This window comes from Tauraco erythrolophus, chromosome 6, assembly GCF_009769465.1.
Source record: "Tauraco erythrolophus isolate bTauEry1 chromosome 6, bTauEry1.pri, whole genome shotgun sequence".
NCBI lineage: Eukaryota > Metazoa > Chordata > Aves > Musophagiformes > Musophagidae > Tauraco > Tauraco erythrolophus.
The window spans coordinates 69,413,157-69,431,844 of record NC_141470.1 but is presented as its reverse complement, the minus strand read 5'-3'; the positions used below and the strand labels follow the sequence as shown (position 1 = coordinate 69,431,844).

General features: G+C 48.8%; 1 protein-coding gene across 1 annotated transcript; it reads left to right on the top strand.

Moving 5' to 3' along the window:
* Positions 1-14,470: 14,470 nt before the first annotated feature.
* On the top strand, positions 14,471-16,829 carry LGALS3 (galectin 3). The gene is made up of 5 exons (XM_086613749.1): positions 14,471-14,488; positions 14,816-15,106; positions 15,333-15,421; positions 15,800-15,971; positions 16,672-16,829. Exons 1-5 carry the CDS (start codon positions 14,471-14,473, stop codon positions 16,825-16,827), a joined length of 726 nt encoding a protein of 241 aa, XP_086469875.1. The 3' UTR covers positions 16,828-16,829.
* The last annotated feature ends 1,859 nt before the right edge of the window (positions 16,830-18,688 follow it).

Below are 18,688 nucleotides of genomic sequence, written 5' to 3'. Positions count from 1 at the left end.
TGTCGTGTTTACTGTTTTTCAATTACTGCTTTTGACATGCTTGTGTAGACTTCTTGCCTTGAATGAATAGTAAAAATAGGACGTCTTGATTTGCAAAGACTGAATATAAAATCAGAATTATTTGGCTTCCGTGAGTGTTTTTCCTCTGACTTTTGTGACTTTTGCAGCCCGTGCATAAGGCATATAGAGTGAGGATGCGACCATTGCTGTATTGTAGAATCTCAACCTCAGGTATTGCCGAATCATGGAATGGTTTCGGTTGGAAGGGACCTCAAAGAGTTCCAACCTCCCTGCCATGGGCAGGGACACCTTCCACTACACCAGGTTGCCCAAAGCCTCACCCAACCTGGCCTTGAACACTTCCAGGGATGGGGCAGCCACAGCTTCTCTGGGCAACCTGTTCCAATGCCTTCACAAACCACCTTGTTAATTAAGAGAAGATCTGATCTTGCGTGCTCCAAAGGAGGAATGGGACTTATTTATTGCCTGTGAAAGTTGTGGTGTATTTTTTTTTTTTCCTGGCTCTGAGCAATTTCTGTGCTAGATTGACACGTGTGGATGTGGTAAGTGATCTGCAAACCACTGGTTTTTTATATGCTTGTCAGGAGTTTTGGGGATAGGGTGGGTAACACCTGGAGTAAGAAACTCCAGGGCTTGGCAGCAGTGTGAACTACAAAGTTAGGTCCCTCATCACTACGTTTTAACCTTCTTCCTGTGTAGTGGCTCACAGAACAGGTCACACTGAGCTGATAGGTGCTGCTGCCTTTGTTCACACCTTCACCCTTTCAGGAAGGTAAAAAGGGCAGCAGCGAGCAGTAAGGGGTGGAAACAAAAATATCTATCCACTTTAAGGCTTTGAAAACAGATTCTGAATGTAATCCTGACATCTGCTAACAGAGCGATACAGTGCGTGGCTTTATCTTACCAGATCAACTGTGGGATTGTCTGCTCCTCGGAATTCCTCAAATGAATTGTCTCTGGCAACTCTCTTGCCGTGGTGGAGATGAGGAGATGGGTGTGCCGATCCAGTTATGTTAAGTACTACCCCGCAGACCTAAAAAACTCTAATCAAATTGGGGAGGATCTGACAAGTGATACTTGCATGGATAAATCTTAGGGGAGTATTCAGCTTTGAAAAACTAGCGCAGGGGTCTTGCGCAGCGGTCAGAATGTGCACGGTTGGATCCACGGTGTAGGAAGTGGTAGTGCTGCCCTGCCGAGGTGAAAGCAAAGCCTGACCCCTCTCCAGGCGAGTTCAGACCCGTTTCTGGGCGCAGGCACTGATTCACTGACCGGCCTCTGTAAAACTGCCTCCGTGCTGTCCCAAGGGTGAGGTGTCGCTGTGAAGGTCGTCCTTGGCCTCTGTGTAGTAAGAGCCCTTGGGCATCTAAGTAAGATAACTTTTCATATGTATTTTTCCTAATAGCAATCTTTGTGAAGTTAAGCACAAAATTCTAATTATTAGAGTGCAATTCTGTCCGCTTCAAGCAGCTGTTATTAGAATCACAGAACAGTTTGGGCTGGAAGGGACCTCAAAGATCATCTACTTCCAACCCCCCTGCCATGGGCAGGGACACCCTCCACTACACCAGGTTGCCCAAAGCCTCATCCAACCTGGCCTTGAACGCTTCCAGGGATGAGACATCCACAACTTCTCTGGGCAACCTGTTCCAGTGCCTCACCACCCTCAGAGGGAAAAATTTCTTCCTTATATCTAATCAAAATCTCCCCTCTTTCAGTTTAAATCCACTACATGCCCTTGTAAAAAGTCTCTCTCCAGCTTTCCCTTTAAGTACTGGAAGGAAAAATTTCAGAAACTTATTGCTTAAGCCATTGCTTCACTATAAAGAGCTCTTGGAAAAATAATGTTCTTGAGTCCAGCTGAGCTGCACCTTAAGGCCACACTCAAACACTAGTCCATTGCATCCCACTTCAGATGACTCAAACTTCAAAAAAAATGCCTTCTCTGTCCCACATTTAGCAAACCTCAGTGACAAAAGGCAAGCAAGCAGGAAAATGGCTTCCAAGTACCAGTCATCCATTACTGTGCTATGGAAATAAAAAGGAAAATGCCAAAATTACTTATTATAAGGTCTGGTCTGGAGTCAAAAGTATTAGCCAGCGCTGTGTCATCAAGAGCATGGAGAAAATATCCTCACCTCTGACTATCGTCCCGTCGCAATCAGGTAAGCAAGACTAAAATTAACGAAAATATATTTTCAGTGAGAGCACCTTAAATATCAAGAGAATCTCTCACTGCATATGCCAATATGTTTTATTCACCTACACATAACAGATGAGTGTGTTAAGTGTCATCTGGTAAACCAAGAAGTGCAAGTTTCAACTTCAACAGAAGCTTCTACTCAACCAGCACATGCTGGGAGATGAACTGTCACTGCGTTACACGAGGTAGCGCGCTTACCCCTGAGATGTCTGGAGAAAGATCCCACGTGGACGTGGATCCAGATGCGCTCCGTGGGTGGATGTAGGTATTTGTGATGTCAGGGCATGCGAGCTCAGCGCTCGCTGCTCGGGCTCCACCTGTCGTGGATGAAATGTTTTAACAGGGTTATGATTTAGCAGCAATTCCAGATCTGGTAATGGTACGAGGTAAATCCAAAGGTTGAATCTGAGCAGCGCTTAACGATGAACCGATTTAAAGATTAACAAAATGATTCAGTAGAATATGTTATAATTAAAACAGCAACTTAATTACAGATTTGAAAATGACAAGATTCACATTTAACTTACTACAAGGTATCCTAAATGCAAATATATATGTCTACACATGTATAGAACATATAGATAGAAATATGTATGGACACCCACACTCGTAAAGGCAAATGTGTATATTCAAACCTATAGATAGGTAGAGAGGTGGGTGGAAGAGACTGTTAAAGGTAACATTTCCCTCTGGATTTAGAGTAAATACTCACAAGGCATTGGTGTTCCTCAACGGGAGGTGAGTGAGGCTTGAGGATGACTCGCTTCAGCCTTCCATCAGCTTCGTCGGCACGTGATCCATGGAGCTGGTACCTGAGAGGTGTCCCAACTCAGGGGAGATGCTGGTCACAGCCCACTGTGATTCAGGACAGCTCCAAGGATCTCGCTTGGAATCGCCATTTATAGAGTCTGAGAGAATTGACTTTCATCAGGTACTTCTCCATTTCAGCCCAACTGGGATGGTGAAACATTCAGGTATTTCCCACCAGTTGTGCAGGTCCATGACTTGTTCTGGTATCACCCTTTTTGGCTGCGACCCAGGTACAGGTGTACTGGGTACGTTAAGGGGGTACCTTACGCTCTGGTCCACTAACTTCCCACAATCTGCAGCCGACTGTGCTGAAATTTCCCCAGGAAAAAGGAGAGGAATGGCACCGAGTGGCCCAGGACAGTGAGGGGATCACACCACCACGGGGTCACCGATACCTGGGTGCCGCTTGTGCACGGGCAGGGGTTGCAGCACTAAAGGTCGTGGTCTGAAGGATGATGGCTGGGCAGACATGACGTTTGTGTACTTCATCTTGGATCTGATTTTCCCAAATACATTTTTAAGGTAGTCAAGAGCGGGAGGATCAACTCTGATTTTTCTTCTTCTCTCACAGTTCAACAGAATTTGAGTTAAACTTCATCAAAAAATGCGCGTGTGTTGCACACACCCATTAAGCTGATAACAGCAAGGTGACACTTTCGGTTTTTTGGTCACTCTTGCCTGCAGAATCTCTCAGGCATGTGGGAAATCCGACGTTGAAAGCTGCACGCACCAGGGCAGTGCGCTGTGAAAGCAGGTACTTTTGTTCCAGAGGTCTGCCCGTTCTTCCAGTTGACCCGTTTGATGACAGAGAAGACGGGAGACGGGGACTTTGTATCGCCTGTGCAGCAGATCATAAGTTATGGTGAAGTTAAATTACCAGTTACACCTAGGTAAGTAAAAAGGGATTGTCAATGTCATCGTACAAGCACTTCAGTTCCGTGGTCCCTCCCTGTTAAATGAGAGATTGAGAGATAAAATAGCAATATCCGTGTTTCTGTCCTCTTTCCAACTTTCTCGTGACACTCAGCAGGGAAGGGCCGTGCCGCGAAGCCGCCTGGCACACCTTTGGGTTTAATTTCAGGTCCCAGTCTGCACAAGAGCTTACCATGCTCTCACAGATTCATGTTCTTGAGGTGCTTAGGGCAGGGACTTCTTGTAGCACTTAACCCTTAAACTCTCGCATCGAGCTGTGCCATCAGTCACCCAGTTTGTTTCTCTTGGCAGTAACGATGTCTCCGTACACATCTCCCTATCTCTTCCTCCTGCCACCACCCCCGTTATCTTTAAACTAGATAGATAACTTCTCTGATACAACCCCACAGGTACCTCCCCCAAAGCGTTCTGCTGAACAGGGCCAAAAAGCAAAGAGCCGGTGCCTGCAGAGAGTGGCGTAAATGGGACCGTGGCCTTGGTGGGGACACTCGTGCTAAGCTGTTTGTCAGGGGGAGGAAGGTCATTGAGAAGAGGAGCTGGAGCACGGCTCCACCATCAGCGTGTGACTTCACGCTCTGCAGAGGAACTCATTTCTCTGAGCTAGAGAGGGATCCTAGGGAGGACGAGCTATTTAAAGGTTGGATCTCGAGGGGGGAGGTTGGGGAGCAGTCGGGCACCCTGCTGTGCCGTGTCCCGTTACTAGCTGTTTCCGAGTGACCGTTAGGCTGGAGCTGTCATCCTCCGTGTGAAACGGGGGGAATTATTTATAGTTGGGGTTGAAAGAGGAAAACTTCCTGCTGGTGGTGGAGACTGTGTTCTAAAGCAAACAGCAGCTCGTGTTGATGCAAAACAGGATGATGGAGTTTAAGCAAGAGAGTCAGACCAGCAGCAAGGAGAAGCTGTTTCACAGTGAGGACAGTCAAGAGTTGGAGTGAGTTGCCCAAAGAGGCTGTGCAGTCTCCATGCTCGGAAGTTTTGAAGGTCATCCTGGATAAAGGCCTGAGCAGCCTGGGCTGATCTCGGAGTGGGGATTAGGAACCTCGTGGTGTCCCTTCCCACCTGGATCACCCCATGACTTAGATTCACACTGTTTCATGTCTGATTAAAAGCGAACATGGAATTTATCTGCTCTTGAAACAAATTCAGAAGGTGACAACTAGCTACAGATTTCATTTGTGACTCCTTGGGCTCACTCTGGCTAATTAACACAGTGTTGCTCTGGGGTGGATCTATGGCTTTTGGTGGGAACCCAGTCTGTGCTCACGAGGGGGGATTGGTCAGGATGCTCCATGTTACTAAGCTGTTAAAGGATAATGAAAAGTGAAACTGTATTATGGTGCCTTTTGGCAAGAATGTGCTTCATTTGCATGATGTGAAAAGCTTTATATAGTGCTTTGAATGATATAAATTGTTCAAAGGGGGGGTTGAATCCTGTGCTTCCTAAATTCCTTATATTCTCCTCAGTTATAGGGCAACACCCTCCGGCACAGAGAAGGTGGCACAATATCCTATTTTAAGTTTGCTTAGAAGTGGGAAGAATTCATGTTTTAATATCCTGGTGCTGGTTCTCACTGCGTGTTGGGCTGCGTAAAACCGGGGTTTGTTGGTGCTCCTCGAGGAGACAGAGCTGATTGTCTCAAAAGCTTTTTAATAGAGACACTTCGAAGTCTCAGCAGCTTCCTCTTCACGCTTTCACATTCGTGTTTCGACCCTGATGCTGCCCCTATTTTCCTGCTTGGAAAGCTGAGCATGAGCAACACTGCATAACCTGGAACACGGGGACCATCCCATCAGTGGGTCTGAGCTGCCGCTGCCGTCCTCCTCGTCTTGATGCTTCTCGGTTGGTCTGTACTGGCTGTCGGAGTCGGTAGTTCCTAAAAAGAGAGTGTCTGTGGAGTGACACTGAGCAGAAACCGCTCTGAGTGGGTCAAAGAAAAAGCAGACGCTGGAAAGATGAGCCCATGACTGGTGTGTAAAAGCAAAGCCTGGCATGGTCCCTCTGGTTATTTAGCTCTCCGAGCTGGTGGCTGCACATCCACCGTCCTGCTGCCATCAGGAGAGGGCAGTGGTGCTGCTCCGAGCTCTCCTGGCTGGGCTCCTCTTGGCAAATCCTCCCCGGCAGAGAAGGCTGCATCTGCTATTGATTATTTTTAACATTGAACTTAATGAAAAATGGTGAAACCCAGTCACATTTTAGTGACCTGGTGTTGTTTGGGAGATGTTGTTATAACTTGCACCTTTGCACGGACTCGTATTACGTGGCATTTGGTCTGACTTGTGCAGGAAGAACACAAACATGCTGTACACGAGATTTAAATCTGAGCCCTGTTTAGTGTAAGGTTTCATAGGAGAATGAATTTCTGTGCCATGCAAAAATCTAGTATCAAAACCAGCCAAGAATCATAGAATCCTAGAACACTTTAGGTTGGAAGGGACTTTCAAGAGCATCTAGTTCCAACCCCCCTGCCATGGGCAGGGACACCCTCCACTGCACCAGGTTGCTCAAAGCCTCATCCAACCTGGCCTTCTTCCCAGATGAAGACAGGACAGTTCAGACTGATCCAACAGAAAGGCAGCTGCAATACCAATTGCTCTGACGAATTTACTTTATTACCTTATTTACTTCTTTATTACAACAACAATGGGTGGATTTTACTGTAGCTCAGGAAACCAAAACAGATGGGAAAGGGAAGAGCTTTGTAAGAGTCCTTGGCAGGTTAGCAAACTTTCCTTCTTTCAGCAGCCTTCCAGTACCTAAAGGGGGCTACAAGAAAGCTGGAGAGGGGCTTTGGACAAGGGTGTGTAGTGACAGGACAAGGGGCAATGGATTTAAACTGAAAGAGGGGAGATGTAGATGGGATCTAAGGAAGAACTTCTTCACTGTGAGGGTGGTGAGGCACTGGAACAGGTTACCCAGAGAAGTTGTGGCTGCCCCATCCCTGGAAGTGTTCAAGGCCAGGTTGGATGAGGCTTTGGGCAACCTGGTGTAGTGGAGGATGTCCCTGCCCATGGCAGGGGGGTTGGAACTAAATGATCTTGAAGGTCCCTTCCAGTCCAAACCATTCTATCATTCTATGATTCCCCTGGCAAAGCTGTGTCTGGGCCAGCTGCAGGCAAGAAGCCCTGGGGCCAGGTGGGCTGTGTGAGCCCTCCGCCTGCCTCCTGGATCTCCTGGTGCTACATCCAAAGAGACAATGGTGTCACACTCTGGCTTTGGTGAGGGTAGGCTTAAACTTAGTCAACCTCTCCTGCAGCACAGCGCTATTCCCTTTGGCTTTTTAGGCTGGATTAGCTTTCTGTAAGGTTGAATGATTTGGTTGCGTGCTTGGGAAGCACTGAGTGTGGCCAAGAAAAGCACCAGGACCTCGTCTTTTTGCTGGCAAGAAGCCATGGGGCTCTTTCACCCCACCTGCACAGGTGTTTGGGATGCCTGTAGGGATTTCTCATCCCGTTATTTAATAACGTCAGGACCCAGGGCCACGTGCTGCACGGAGCTTGGTGCAGCAGAGGAGGAGGAGGAGGAGGTAGTTACTATTAAGTTTGAAGCCAGGGGAGTTTTTGATGACTTTTGTAAATCTCTATTGACACAAATTGCTACAAGACTCGTTTGACGCTTGGAAAGCAGCTTAAGGCTCAGATCGGCACGTCAAGCGCAAAGTGCTTCTCATTTATTCATCTTTAGTAATACAAAAGCTTCCGACTTGACTGTAGCACGGTTTTGCTCATTGAGAGCATCAGCGTTAGAAGCTGTGAGAAGCTTTCTGGGGGTGGACGACTCGCCCTGCTCCTGGCACTGCCAGAGCAGGAAGGAACTGGAGGAGCTGCGCTTTCACACCAGTATGCTGTTTTCTAGAAGAAAGCTGCAAAGGCAGGAGTTTTGCTTTGTGCTGTATAAAGAGAATAAAAAGAAGCTGCTAGAGGGAAAAAGAGCAAGCCCAGACTTGCTCGTACGCGTGAGGAGCAGGGATGGTGCCACATCAGCGCTCTGTACCTGCTGCTTTTGCTTTCTTTCATGTCGAATTTGAGTTACTGAAGTTCTCAACCTTCATCTGTGTTGGATTTTTCACCAGTGCTAGAGCAAAGCCATGTTGGGGGGGGATGGGCAAGTAATGCAGCCAAGAAAGCTGTAGAACGATCTGCCAAGCTCTTCAATGTTCAAAGCTCTCGAACATCTCCCAAGAAGGGATGCATGAGGAGGAGCGGGGCCATTGGATTCTCTGTGGGAGCCTGTTTCCAGAAGTCCTGGATGGACATCACATGAGCCTGGCGGGCCGCGGAGGACAGTCCCGTTGCCTGCTTTCGCCGCGATGCCCTTTCTTATCGCTGCGGCGAGTCGGAGGTGACTCAGCTGCTGGTAGGGCAGGGCTGAAACTGAAGTGACAGCTCAGGGAGGCGCAGCGTGGGGCTCCCCAAAGGCATCTGTGGCACTCGGAACCTCATTCCTGTGTCTGAGAAAGGAGATGACGTTGTTGTGGTTGCTGTTCCCCAGCCTGGGAGGTTGCATGAGGAGGAAGGAGAGACAACGGTTGAGTTTAGCCCCTTGGGATTGCGCTGGGCATGGCCTCACTGGTAGATCTGTAGCCCGAACGTTGCATGTGACGGTTGCTGCCGACCCCACGCATAAGTCAGGCCCCAGAAATCACGAGAATGATGATGAAAATGTGTGGATGTGCGTTGTTCTGCTCTGTAAAGGGGAGCAGATCTCTACTGCCATCGAGCTTCTTGCCTCCTGATTCATTTCCTTCCCATTAATTTACTATCAAGAAGACAAGAGGCAACTTTCTGTCTCTTAATTTGCAATACACAGTTTGAAATTTCTGCTTTAAATTTATTTAACTTTATAGAGAGAGATCTCCCATTGGAGTGGGATCTTTCACCTCTGGGAGACTCTATATCCACAAGAATAGAAGATACAGAAGAAGATAACTCCCGACGTAAGTCAGTGTAAAGTAAAGGGTACTGGGACCAAGTAAAAGGTTGATAATTCTGAGCTGTAATTGCAAACTGTCATTTATATTTTTTATGTGTGTATATCATAGAATCACAGAATGGTTTGGGTTGGAAGGGACCTTCAAGATCATCTAGTTCCAACCCCCCTGCCATGGGCAGGGACACCTTCCACTACATCAGGTTGCCCAAAGCCTCATCCAGCCTGGCCTTGAACACTGCCAGGGATGGGGCAGCCACAGCTTCTCTGGGCAACCTGTGCCAGTGCCTCACCACCCTCAGAGTGAAAAATTTCTTCCTTAGATCTTATTGAAATCCACTCTTTCAGTTTAAAGCCATTGTCCCTTGTCCTGTCACTACACGCCCTCATCCAAAGCCCCTCTCCAGCTTTCCTGTAGCCCCTTTAGGTATTTGTGGGCTGTAGAAGGTCTCCCCAGAGCCTTCTCTTCTCCAGGCTGAGCAGCCCCAACTCTCTCAGCCTGTCTCCATAGCAGAGGTGCTCCAGCCCTCACTCAGATCATCTTCGTGGCCTCCTCTGGACCTGCTCCAACAGCTCCATGTCCTTCTGATGTTTGAGATCCCAGAGCTGAACGCAGCACTGCAGGGGGGTCTCACAAGAGCAGAGCAGAGGGGCAGAACCCCCTCCCTGGACCTGCTGCCCACACTGCTTTGGATGCAGCCCAGGATAGGGTTGGCTTTCTGGGCTGCCAGCGCACATTGCCGGCTCCTGGTGAGCTTCTCATCCACCAACACCCCCAAGTCCTTCTCCTCAGGGCTATTGTCTCTATATTTTAATGTGTGTATACATATATTTTGTATGTGTATATATATATACGCATAAAAAAAGACACGTATGAAGAAAATCAACTCTATCCCAGCCAAAACCAGCGCATGTATAAATGTGTATTTATTTTTTTTAAACTCTTCTTCAAAACAAACCAACCCTCAAGCCTTAAGTGACCGAACTCAGCATCCTCTTGCCCATCTCCTGCAGAGGACAGGGGCTGCCTGTGCCGCTGGCGTGGCCCAGCCAGCCGCCTCCTCCGGTCCCTGCCCGCACGGTGGCCGAAGGTGGCTGCTGCTCCAACCCCCTCCTCTCCTATCGCCCCCACTCCTGGTTTTGAGCATCCAATCTCCATGAATGAATTTTTTCAGCTGCTCAGTCTTGTGCAGTTCTTCAGCTTAAATGGCTTCTTTTAAACTACTGTAGTATGTAGTTAATTACCCCGAGGGTAAACATTGCTGTCACGTACCGGTGGCCAAACCCCTCAATAAAAAGCTCTCAATAGATGGTGGCACTTTGGAACTGCAGCAGAGCAGCCTGTCAAAGGTTGTTGCTCCAGGAAAATGCTGAATAATGTATATTGCAGTGTTGTATAATGGTGCCTGAGTGTCTTGGGAACCCAGAGTTGGTGGGCGAGTTACTCCCAGTCCTGGACTGACCCTGAGCTCGTCGTGGACTTGAGCTGATTAACGCATCTCTGCCTTGCTGCTGGTTGGCCATGAAATATCGCGTGGCTTTGCGTACTGTCAGAGAAATGCTGGGCTTTTAAAAATGGAGGAAGTAAATCGTGTTTAGAGAACGTGTTTGGCCACAGTGAAGGGCACATCAGAGAGTATGTCCCTAGGAAACGGCGTGACCTGACAGACAATCCACCTGCCTGGCTCCTCTGCCTCTCCCACCTCTTGGGTTCGCCATTTGGGGCTTTACATCACACGTGGTGCCAAGCAGGGTCGCGTTTTACATTGGGTCTCTAAAGCATACAGGACACTTATGAGCGCTTACAAAAATCCCAAACCCAAGAATATGCCTATTTCTTTGAATCTGCTTTGACAAAGCAGCCAGCCTGGGGTTGCAAGGCCACTCATCACGAGACGTCCCGCCACCGCAAGCGAGAGACGTGATGGCTGTGGCTGAACGTCTCCTGCAGAACCAGCGCACTCGTGCGCTGCCTCGCTCGCTTCAGTGCTCTGGCAGTAAACCCAGCTGCTCCCTTTGCTCCATCCTGAGAGGCAAAGCTCAGAGACGAGAGTCACCCCACCTCCGTGTCCGACCGCTGAGTCACAACGTGGTGACTCAGACGAAAACGCGGTGTTCCCCGTGCAAAGGGCTCTCAGCACCCTCCCCGTGACTGCTGGAGGGACGCTCACTCATCGGCCCCACTCCTCCTTGCTTTATTTGAGGAAATAAGCTCAGATTTTGAGTCGTGTTTTCCCTTTTGGTCAAGTGGGTTTTTTTAACACTGTGTAGCTGTTGTGTAACTGGAAGCGCAAAGCTTACGGCTTTGGAACTGGAAAAAACCCAGGCAAACTTTTTCGGTAAATGTTTGGAGACTTGGAGTGAAATCCTCAAAACAGGTTTTTCATGAAAATATCTCTTGCCAAAGGCGTTTGGAGAGGTCTTAGGGAGGAAGGGAAAAAGTGGTGAGTTAACGAGTTGATACGGCCATATCGGGGAGGGCGGAAGTCACCGGTACCTGCTTAAAAACGCTCACTGCGTGTCACTTGAATCAACTTTACGAACATGTTCACCTCTTGATCGATAACCTCTCCGAAAGGCTGTGGTTCAGGCAGGGTGGTGAGGCACTGGAACAGGTTACCCAGAGAAGTTGTGGCTGCCCCATCCCTGGAAGTGTTCAAGGCCAGGTTGGATGGGGCTTTGGGCAACCTGGTGTAGCAGAGGGTGTCCCTGCCCATGGCAGGGGGGTTGGAACTGGATGATCTTTGAGGTCCCTTCCAACCCAAACCATTTTATGGTTCTATGATTGTTTCATCTGAACCTCCATGACAAATACTATGCAAAGCTGAAGGTTGCTGGTGCCCCAGTAGGAGGGAGGCTGCCCTTTTCTAACACCCAATCTATTAGATAAGCAGAGATGAACTGGAAGGGATAATACTAAAATTCACTAAAACCTAACTCAACAGATTTTTGCCTTTTTTTCGGTACCAGCTAAGCTGTTTAGTTCAGCTGCTGCCTTAAATAAGTAGTTGCTGTGTCCTTAATGACACCAATTAAAGTGTCTGTCCCTTAATAATCATTGGTCAGCCCTGAACTGATTGGGCAGTTGGACTAGACGATCATTGTAGATCCCTTCCAACTGCTATATTCTCCCTTCTCCCTCTCCCTCTTCTCCCTCTCCTTCTCCTTCTCCTTCTCCTTCTTCTCCTTCTTCTCCTCCTTTTCTCTGTCTCTTTCTCCTTCTTCTCTCCTTCTCCTTCTTTCTCCCTCTCTTCTCTTTCTCCCAGCAGCACCATGCCATGGATCAGAATTTCAGCGTGAAAACTTGCCTTTTTCTTTTCTATTGCTTTAAGCCTTGAAGCCAGTTGAGCAACTAAGAGATGATTCACCCTGAACCCGCAATAAAATCGCGGTTGTTAAAATTACAGCTGCCGCTAAACAGCTTTCCAGCCCCACTCCTCCCCCAGCCTTGCTGAACTGGGTGAAAACCACAGCTTTTTCAGGCTTTATTTTTTGGCAGCCTCCACAGAGAAGCAGAAAACGTTTAAAATTTAAAAGAAAAATTGTATTTTATGGAGTTTCTGGGGAAAATAAAACCCTCTGATGGGCGGAAATAGACCCACTCGAGATAGAAACCCCTGATTTTCCCTGATTTAAGGAATTTACCCTGAATAAAGGGAGAGAAAATGATTTTCTTGTGATGCCAGAGACCTTCCAAGCTGGGGGGACATCGGGGACACCCCATGGGTGTCATCCCCAGGGTTCCCGCCCCGTCCCCGCCCCGAGCAGGCGTGTCCCGGTCACCCGTGGATCTCAACCCCAGAGCCATCATCACTGAGAGCTGCTGCACCAGAGGTGAGTAGATGCATCCATCCATGGGCGTCTCGAGTGGGAACGGGTCAATAGCACCGAAGGGAAGAAAACTCCTATTTCTTTCCTAAACTGAGTTTAGAGAATACTTGGGGTGTTTTCCAAAGTTCCGTTATAAATATCCAATCGACCGTCTCAGTCCCGGCGGGGAGACGGGAGCCTCCTGCTGCACCGTCCCACTGGGACCGGGGTGATAAGAAATCTGTGCACAGGAGCGAAATTACTTCTCCCCAAGGTATCGCAGGGAGAAGTGGGGGGAGCAGGTGGGCTCCTTTTGCCGGAGCGGCACAAGCCATCGGCAGCGGCTCGATCGGGCTGGATCAAGCCCTGGGGAGTCTGCGGGAGTGTCCGTACCTTCGGCTTCACCCTGCAAACAAATGGCAAACCCAAGGGCTTAACAAAACGCCACATAAAAGCTTTGGGAGATACGGGCTGGTCAAACAGTCCAGGCTTCTGGCTGCTGCTTGGAAAACTGCCTTAAAAATCATGCAGGCTCAGGAGGATGAATGTTTTGCAGGAGGAGGAATGTTTTGCAGGGAAAGGGTTTATTTGTTGGTTGTCAAAACCAGGGGGGGTGTTGTTATTCCCAAGGCAGAGCAGCCAGGTTTGCTGCCAGCTTTGTGCATCCGAATGTTTCTTTCAAAACAGAATTTCCCTTCCTTGTTTTCAGCTGGAATTTTCCTTTGCTTCGCCTGTTTCTGCCTCTCCCTTGTTTGTTTTTTTCCCGCCCTCTCTTCCTTTATGAATGCTCTCTTTGATGGGAGGAGGAATCCAGCCCAGGGCTGCAGCTATTCCTGCAGGCAGGCAGGTATGAGTCTGGCCCCGCCGCAGCTCGGCGTGGGCTCGTAAAACTCATAAAGCAGCTTTTATCCGCTGGCCCGGAGCGGCCGGTGGCACCCGTGTCCCTCCCGCCATGCCCTCCGGGGTTTTGCTTAGGGCTTTTTTTAATTGAAATCTTTTCTGGGATGGGGAAGTGAGGAATGCTGGCTGCGGCCGGCACGCAGGACACAACTGCTCCCGTGACATGGAACTGTTTGGGGCGACAGCATAGGGCTGGCTGCAGAATGGCTGTGCTGGAGGCAGAAAGAGCCGCTCACCACTCTGCCCTGTGGGGTCTTTTTATATTTTTTTTCCTTTATAAAAAGTGGTTTGAGGCTGGGATAAATCTTCCTGACTCGTGAGCACAGCAGAGCTGGCGTGGGCAGGTTTTTTTGGTAGCTGAAGGCAGAGCTCCACGTTGACCCGCGGTTCTTGGAGGATGAGGAAGCTCGTGCGGTTCCTGACACTGTGTGCGGTGCTTCCACGTCGGCAAAGAGCAAAAACCCATGAAAAACCCATCGAGAAGCTGGAGGGAGCCCAGAGGTCCTGGGGCAGAGCAGCACCACGTCCCCACGGTCCCATGTCCCCTCTTGGCTCGACACCAGCACCGTTGTAAGGTCAACAATGGTGTTGCAACAACATCCACCCTGCAGTGGCCGATTTCATCCGGAGGGTGTTTGGGCTGGATTCACCCCTGGAGCCGGTCTGGCAGTGACCCTCGATTTCTCCTGCAGGTACCAGACAAGGGTTTGTTCTGCGGTGCCGGAGCTGCAGGCTCTCCAGACAGGTACATGACGGGGTCCCAGCCCGTTGCCACTGTAACTCTTCTCAAAAAAAATCTCAATTTTCCAGATGGTGTATGCTAAAAATGACTTACGCATCCTTTGTCTTTTTTTGTTTTAGGAAACATGTCAGGCGGCTTCTCTGTAAGTAAAAAACCAAAAGCTTTGAAAAACAAAAGTGGGGCTGTGATTGTTTGATTGCCTTGGAGCGGGGACCTTCAGCAGGGGTGGGAGCACGGCTTCGCTAACTTGTGTAACTCCCCAAATCCGCTCCAGTTACATTGGCATGTACTGTTTTTTGGGAAACCTCAGCCCGAGAACTCAATCCACCCCCCAAAACTGCTCGAGAGCAGTTGGGCGCTTGCCCTCAGTGCTCACTGGAGGCTACAAGAGCTGCGTGTTGGAGGACTCAACTTGACCCCAGGACTATTGTCACCCACCTAACCCTTCTCCTCTCCCCTCTGTCCCCAGTTATCCGATGCCTTGCCCACCGGCAACAACCCCCCTCCCGGTGCCCCCCCACCCCATGGCTGGCCCTCCTGGGGGAACCAGCCACCACCTCCTGGGGGGTTCCCAGGGCACCCCGGCCCTCCAGGCGCCTATCCTGGAGGACCAGGACCATACCCTGGAGGACCGGGACCACATCCAGGACCACCTGGAGCATTCCCTGGAGGACCAGGGCCACATCATGCCCCAGGACAACCACCCAGTGGCCCTGGATTTGGGCCACCTCCTCCACACGCGGGACCAGCTCCTCCCATGGTAACGGCTCCATCATATTATAAGGGTATTTGTGTCTTCATTGCCTTGTTTTGCTTGGTCATGGGAGGGACCTGAGGCTGGTTGTCCCCGGGGTGATGGTGGCATGGGTGGTCACTGTGTTACGGGGGCTGTCTCAATGTGTTGCCGCACCAAAAGCCAGCCTGTGCCCAAGTGTTCAGCTCTGGATGTGGTTTTCTGCTAACACCAAATCCCTGTTGTCTCCCAGAAAGTCCCCTTTGAGCTGCCTCTGCAGAAAGGACTCGTCCCTCGGATGAGCATAATCATCACGGGGACCGTCAACCACAACCCAAGCAGGTACTGGGGGGCGCCCAGCGCCAAGGAGGGGTGTTCTGTGGGGCACTGCTGGACTGAGCAAGGGGGCTGGAATTTGCTTTCCATTCCTGAATAACACCTGCCTGGTGTAAAAGCAAATATTACACAAAATAAATGTGTAAATTCCCTGTCATCGCCCAATGGGGTCTGTGCGGTTTTTGTTCTGCCACTTTTCATAGAATCCTAGAATGGTTTGGGTTGGAAGAGACCTTCAAGATCGTCTAATTCCAACCCCTCTGCCATGGGCAGGGACACCTTTCACTAGATCAGGTCGCTCAGAGCCTCATCCAACCTTTTGGCAAGCTCTGTAACGGAGATTCTGTAGAAAAAAAAACAGCAAACCTGTTATTGCCTTTGCAGGTTTGCACTGGATTTCAAGAGAGGGAGCGACATTGCCTTCCACTTTAATCCCCGCTTCAAGGAAGACGGCGGCAAGAAAGTCATCGTCTGTAATTCGATGATCCGGAATAACTGGGGGAAGGAGGAGAGGATGGCTCCTAGGTTTCCATTTGAAGCTGGAAAACCCTTCAAGGTACCAAAATAAACCCCCCAAAACTTAGTCTTAATGTGCCAGCAGCACCTGGACCACGCTCTGGGAGGGTTTGGTCAGGGCAGTGTAACAAAATTCCCTGTAAGGCCTTTGGTGCTTTTGCAGGATGGGCTCCAGAGGTGCTTTTGGGGCAGTCACCCCATGTGCCTCCCTGGCTGTCCAGCCCAGCATGTCCTACAGCACCTTCCCTGCACTGCTCACCCCCTCCTGCAGGTCCAGGTGCAACTTTTCCCCACTTCTTGTTATTCCCATTTATTATTAAATCCTCCCTATTTCCACTGCCGTTCTGCAGCAGTTGTTGGGCAGGTTTCTGTGAGGCATTTCCCCCATTAGCAGCCAAGCTCTCTTCACGAGCTGCTTCTCCTGCAAAATAGGTTCATTCCTGGTGAGAACTCAGCTGCGTGAGCCGTACAATACTGCTTCTTGAGAACACCGTCATAGTCACGAGGAGGCAGAAACCATGGGCTAAAACACGAGAGATGAGGAGTAGCTCAGGGCATTGGGGAAGGCAAAGGCCACCGGTGTATTTGCAGCCAGGAGTTGCTTCACCAGCTCGTCCACATGCCACCAGGCTGGGCTCAGCCTGTGGCCAGTGCCATCCTGCTCCAGTCCATGGCTTAAAACTTCTTCCTGGAACAAATCCGATGGTTATCTTTTGGCTGATTTGGGGTCTTTATTTCAGATCCAGATCCTTTGCGAGGCGGATCACTTCAAGGTGGCGGTCAACGATGCTCACTTGCTGCAGTACAGCTTCCGCGAGAAGAAGCTGAACGAGATCACCAAGCTGTGCATCTCTGGGGACATCATCCTCACCAGCGTCACGCCGACCATGATGTAACCCTGGTGGTGTCATTTTAATGCAAACTTAGTGCTCTTAATGTGGCTGTAACAGAAGTGCCTTCTTACAGGAATGCTTTAAGGTAATAAAACATACTTTGACAAGTAAAATTTGTCTTCAATAAGATCTCAAAAGACACAATGTCCTCCAGCAAGCCAAGTTCAAACTCAGAAGTATCTGAATTCTTGCTGTAAAGACGGAGAACCTCTTTGCTGAAGGATGACGACTCGGAACTGTTTCATTTGCATGGAGAATATTTGGGAAAGCAGCCAGCAGCGTACTGCCGCTGGTCCTGGGAAATAGGGCAGCAATCTTCAACCCCATCTTCTCCAAGTAGCAGTCAGTAACTTCGTGGTTTTAGCCTCAGCTGCTCTGCTAAGGAGAGCAGTTATTCCTTTTTCACTAAAGGAATCAAAACAGTGCAGCAAAGGACTCGGGTTCCCCTATGCAGAAGAGGACGAGGTGCACAATCACGCTGTGAATGGGTTGTGTGTAATCCACAGAAGTGTCACCTCACTGAAGTTGTCCACTAAAAAGCACTGGAGAACAGGGAAAACTCAAAAGCCTGTCATTCTGACAACAATTAGAAATTTCAAGTGGGGGTTCACAGCTGGAGGAAGCAAAACCTCTCCCTAGAGAGGAGAACATCATGCCTAGAAAAATGATCCCTCTCCTTCACTTCAAAGGCCCGTTCTGCCCATTTGGTGGCCCAAATCAGCATGTCCTGAACTCACTTCCCTCCCAAGGGAGATCAAGACACTTATGCAAGCGTTACATTCTCCACATAACAGGTCACGAGCCTTGTGCTTCTCTCCCCTTATCACTTCTGTGTCAGCCAAGACCGGTTTCAAGGGTGGGGAGGTTTATTGGCGAGTTCATCTCATGAGTCAAGCTGGTAAAAAAAATAAATAAACAAAAAAAACTTTTAAAAAAAATATGTTCCCTTCACTGTGAGTCATTCTCCTGGTCTTGCCTGCAAAACAAGAACAGCCCAATAGCTGCTACTGAAGTTTTCAAGGATCTCTTTGACATGTCTCATCCTCTTTTATAACGGTTGCTTCACCAAACTTGGCATCTCCAAGTACAAAACACGCAGAGTGTTGAAATTTCCAGCAGATGCAGTAGCCCCCACCAGCACACTGCTAACCTCGGCTTAAGTGCATACAAAATACATCAGAAATTCCTCTCAGGGTGTTGAAGACTGAACAGAGCAGGCAAGTCATTAAAAATCCGTTTGAAACTATCCGTACAACTGGAGTTTAGTAATGAAGAAAGCTGCTCCCAGCACAGTAACACCAATTCACATCAGCTTCCTCTATTTATTTCAGTGTAATCAGTGCCACAGCTTCCAGGTTAGGGCTGAAGTCAGACGAGCTTCCCTCGCCGTAGTGGCCGTGTTTTCTGCGGAGGGATCCGTGTTACCTTTTTTTAAACCTTTTTATGGTTTAAAATAAAGGCTAGTGGAAGAATGTATTACACTAAGGTCACCAATACAAGAAGCCCAGTCAGGTGTTTGTTAAAAATATAATAACTGGAGGTAGTCTGATACTACTAGTCAAATATAGAGTACATATAACCAGCATGTTTCTTATGCATAAGTATATTACAGTCCGGACAAGAGAAAGCATAAGGAAAAACATATGAGAAGAGGCTGAGGTTAACATGTCAAGAGTTCAGAGAAAGAGGTTAAGAGATTTTCACACGAAAAATCAAAGAGAGAATAGGGTTTGGCTTGAAGGTACTTCAGTTATTCAATAGATATCCGTGTCCTTAAAGGAAATAATCATCAATGCCTATTTTAATACATTGCCAGGAAAAGATATTATCTGACTTTGAAATTCTTGTTCTGAGATAGTTTCTA

What these genes read in the sequence shown, in the direction of transcription:
- LGALS3 (XM_086613749.1), top strand. An exon ending in GTCAACCACAACCCAAGCAG is followed by an intron (nt 15,422 to 15,799) that starts GTACTGGGGGGC and finishes TTGCCTTTGCAG; the next exon opens with GTTTGCACTGGATTTCAAGA. An exon ending in AAGCTGGAAAACCCTTCAAG is followed by an intron (nt 15,972 to 16,671) that starts GTACCAAAATAA and finishes TCTTTATTTCAG; the next exon opens with ATCCAGATCCTTTGCGAGGC.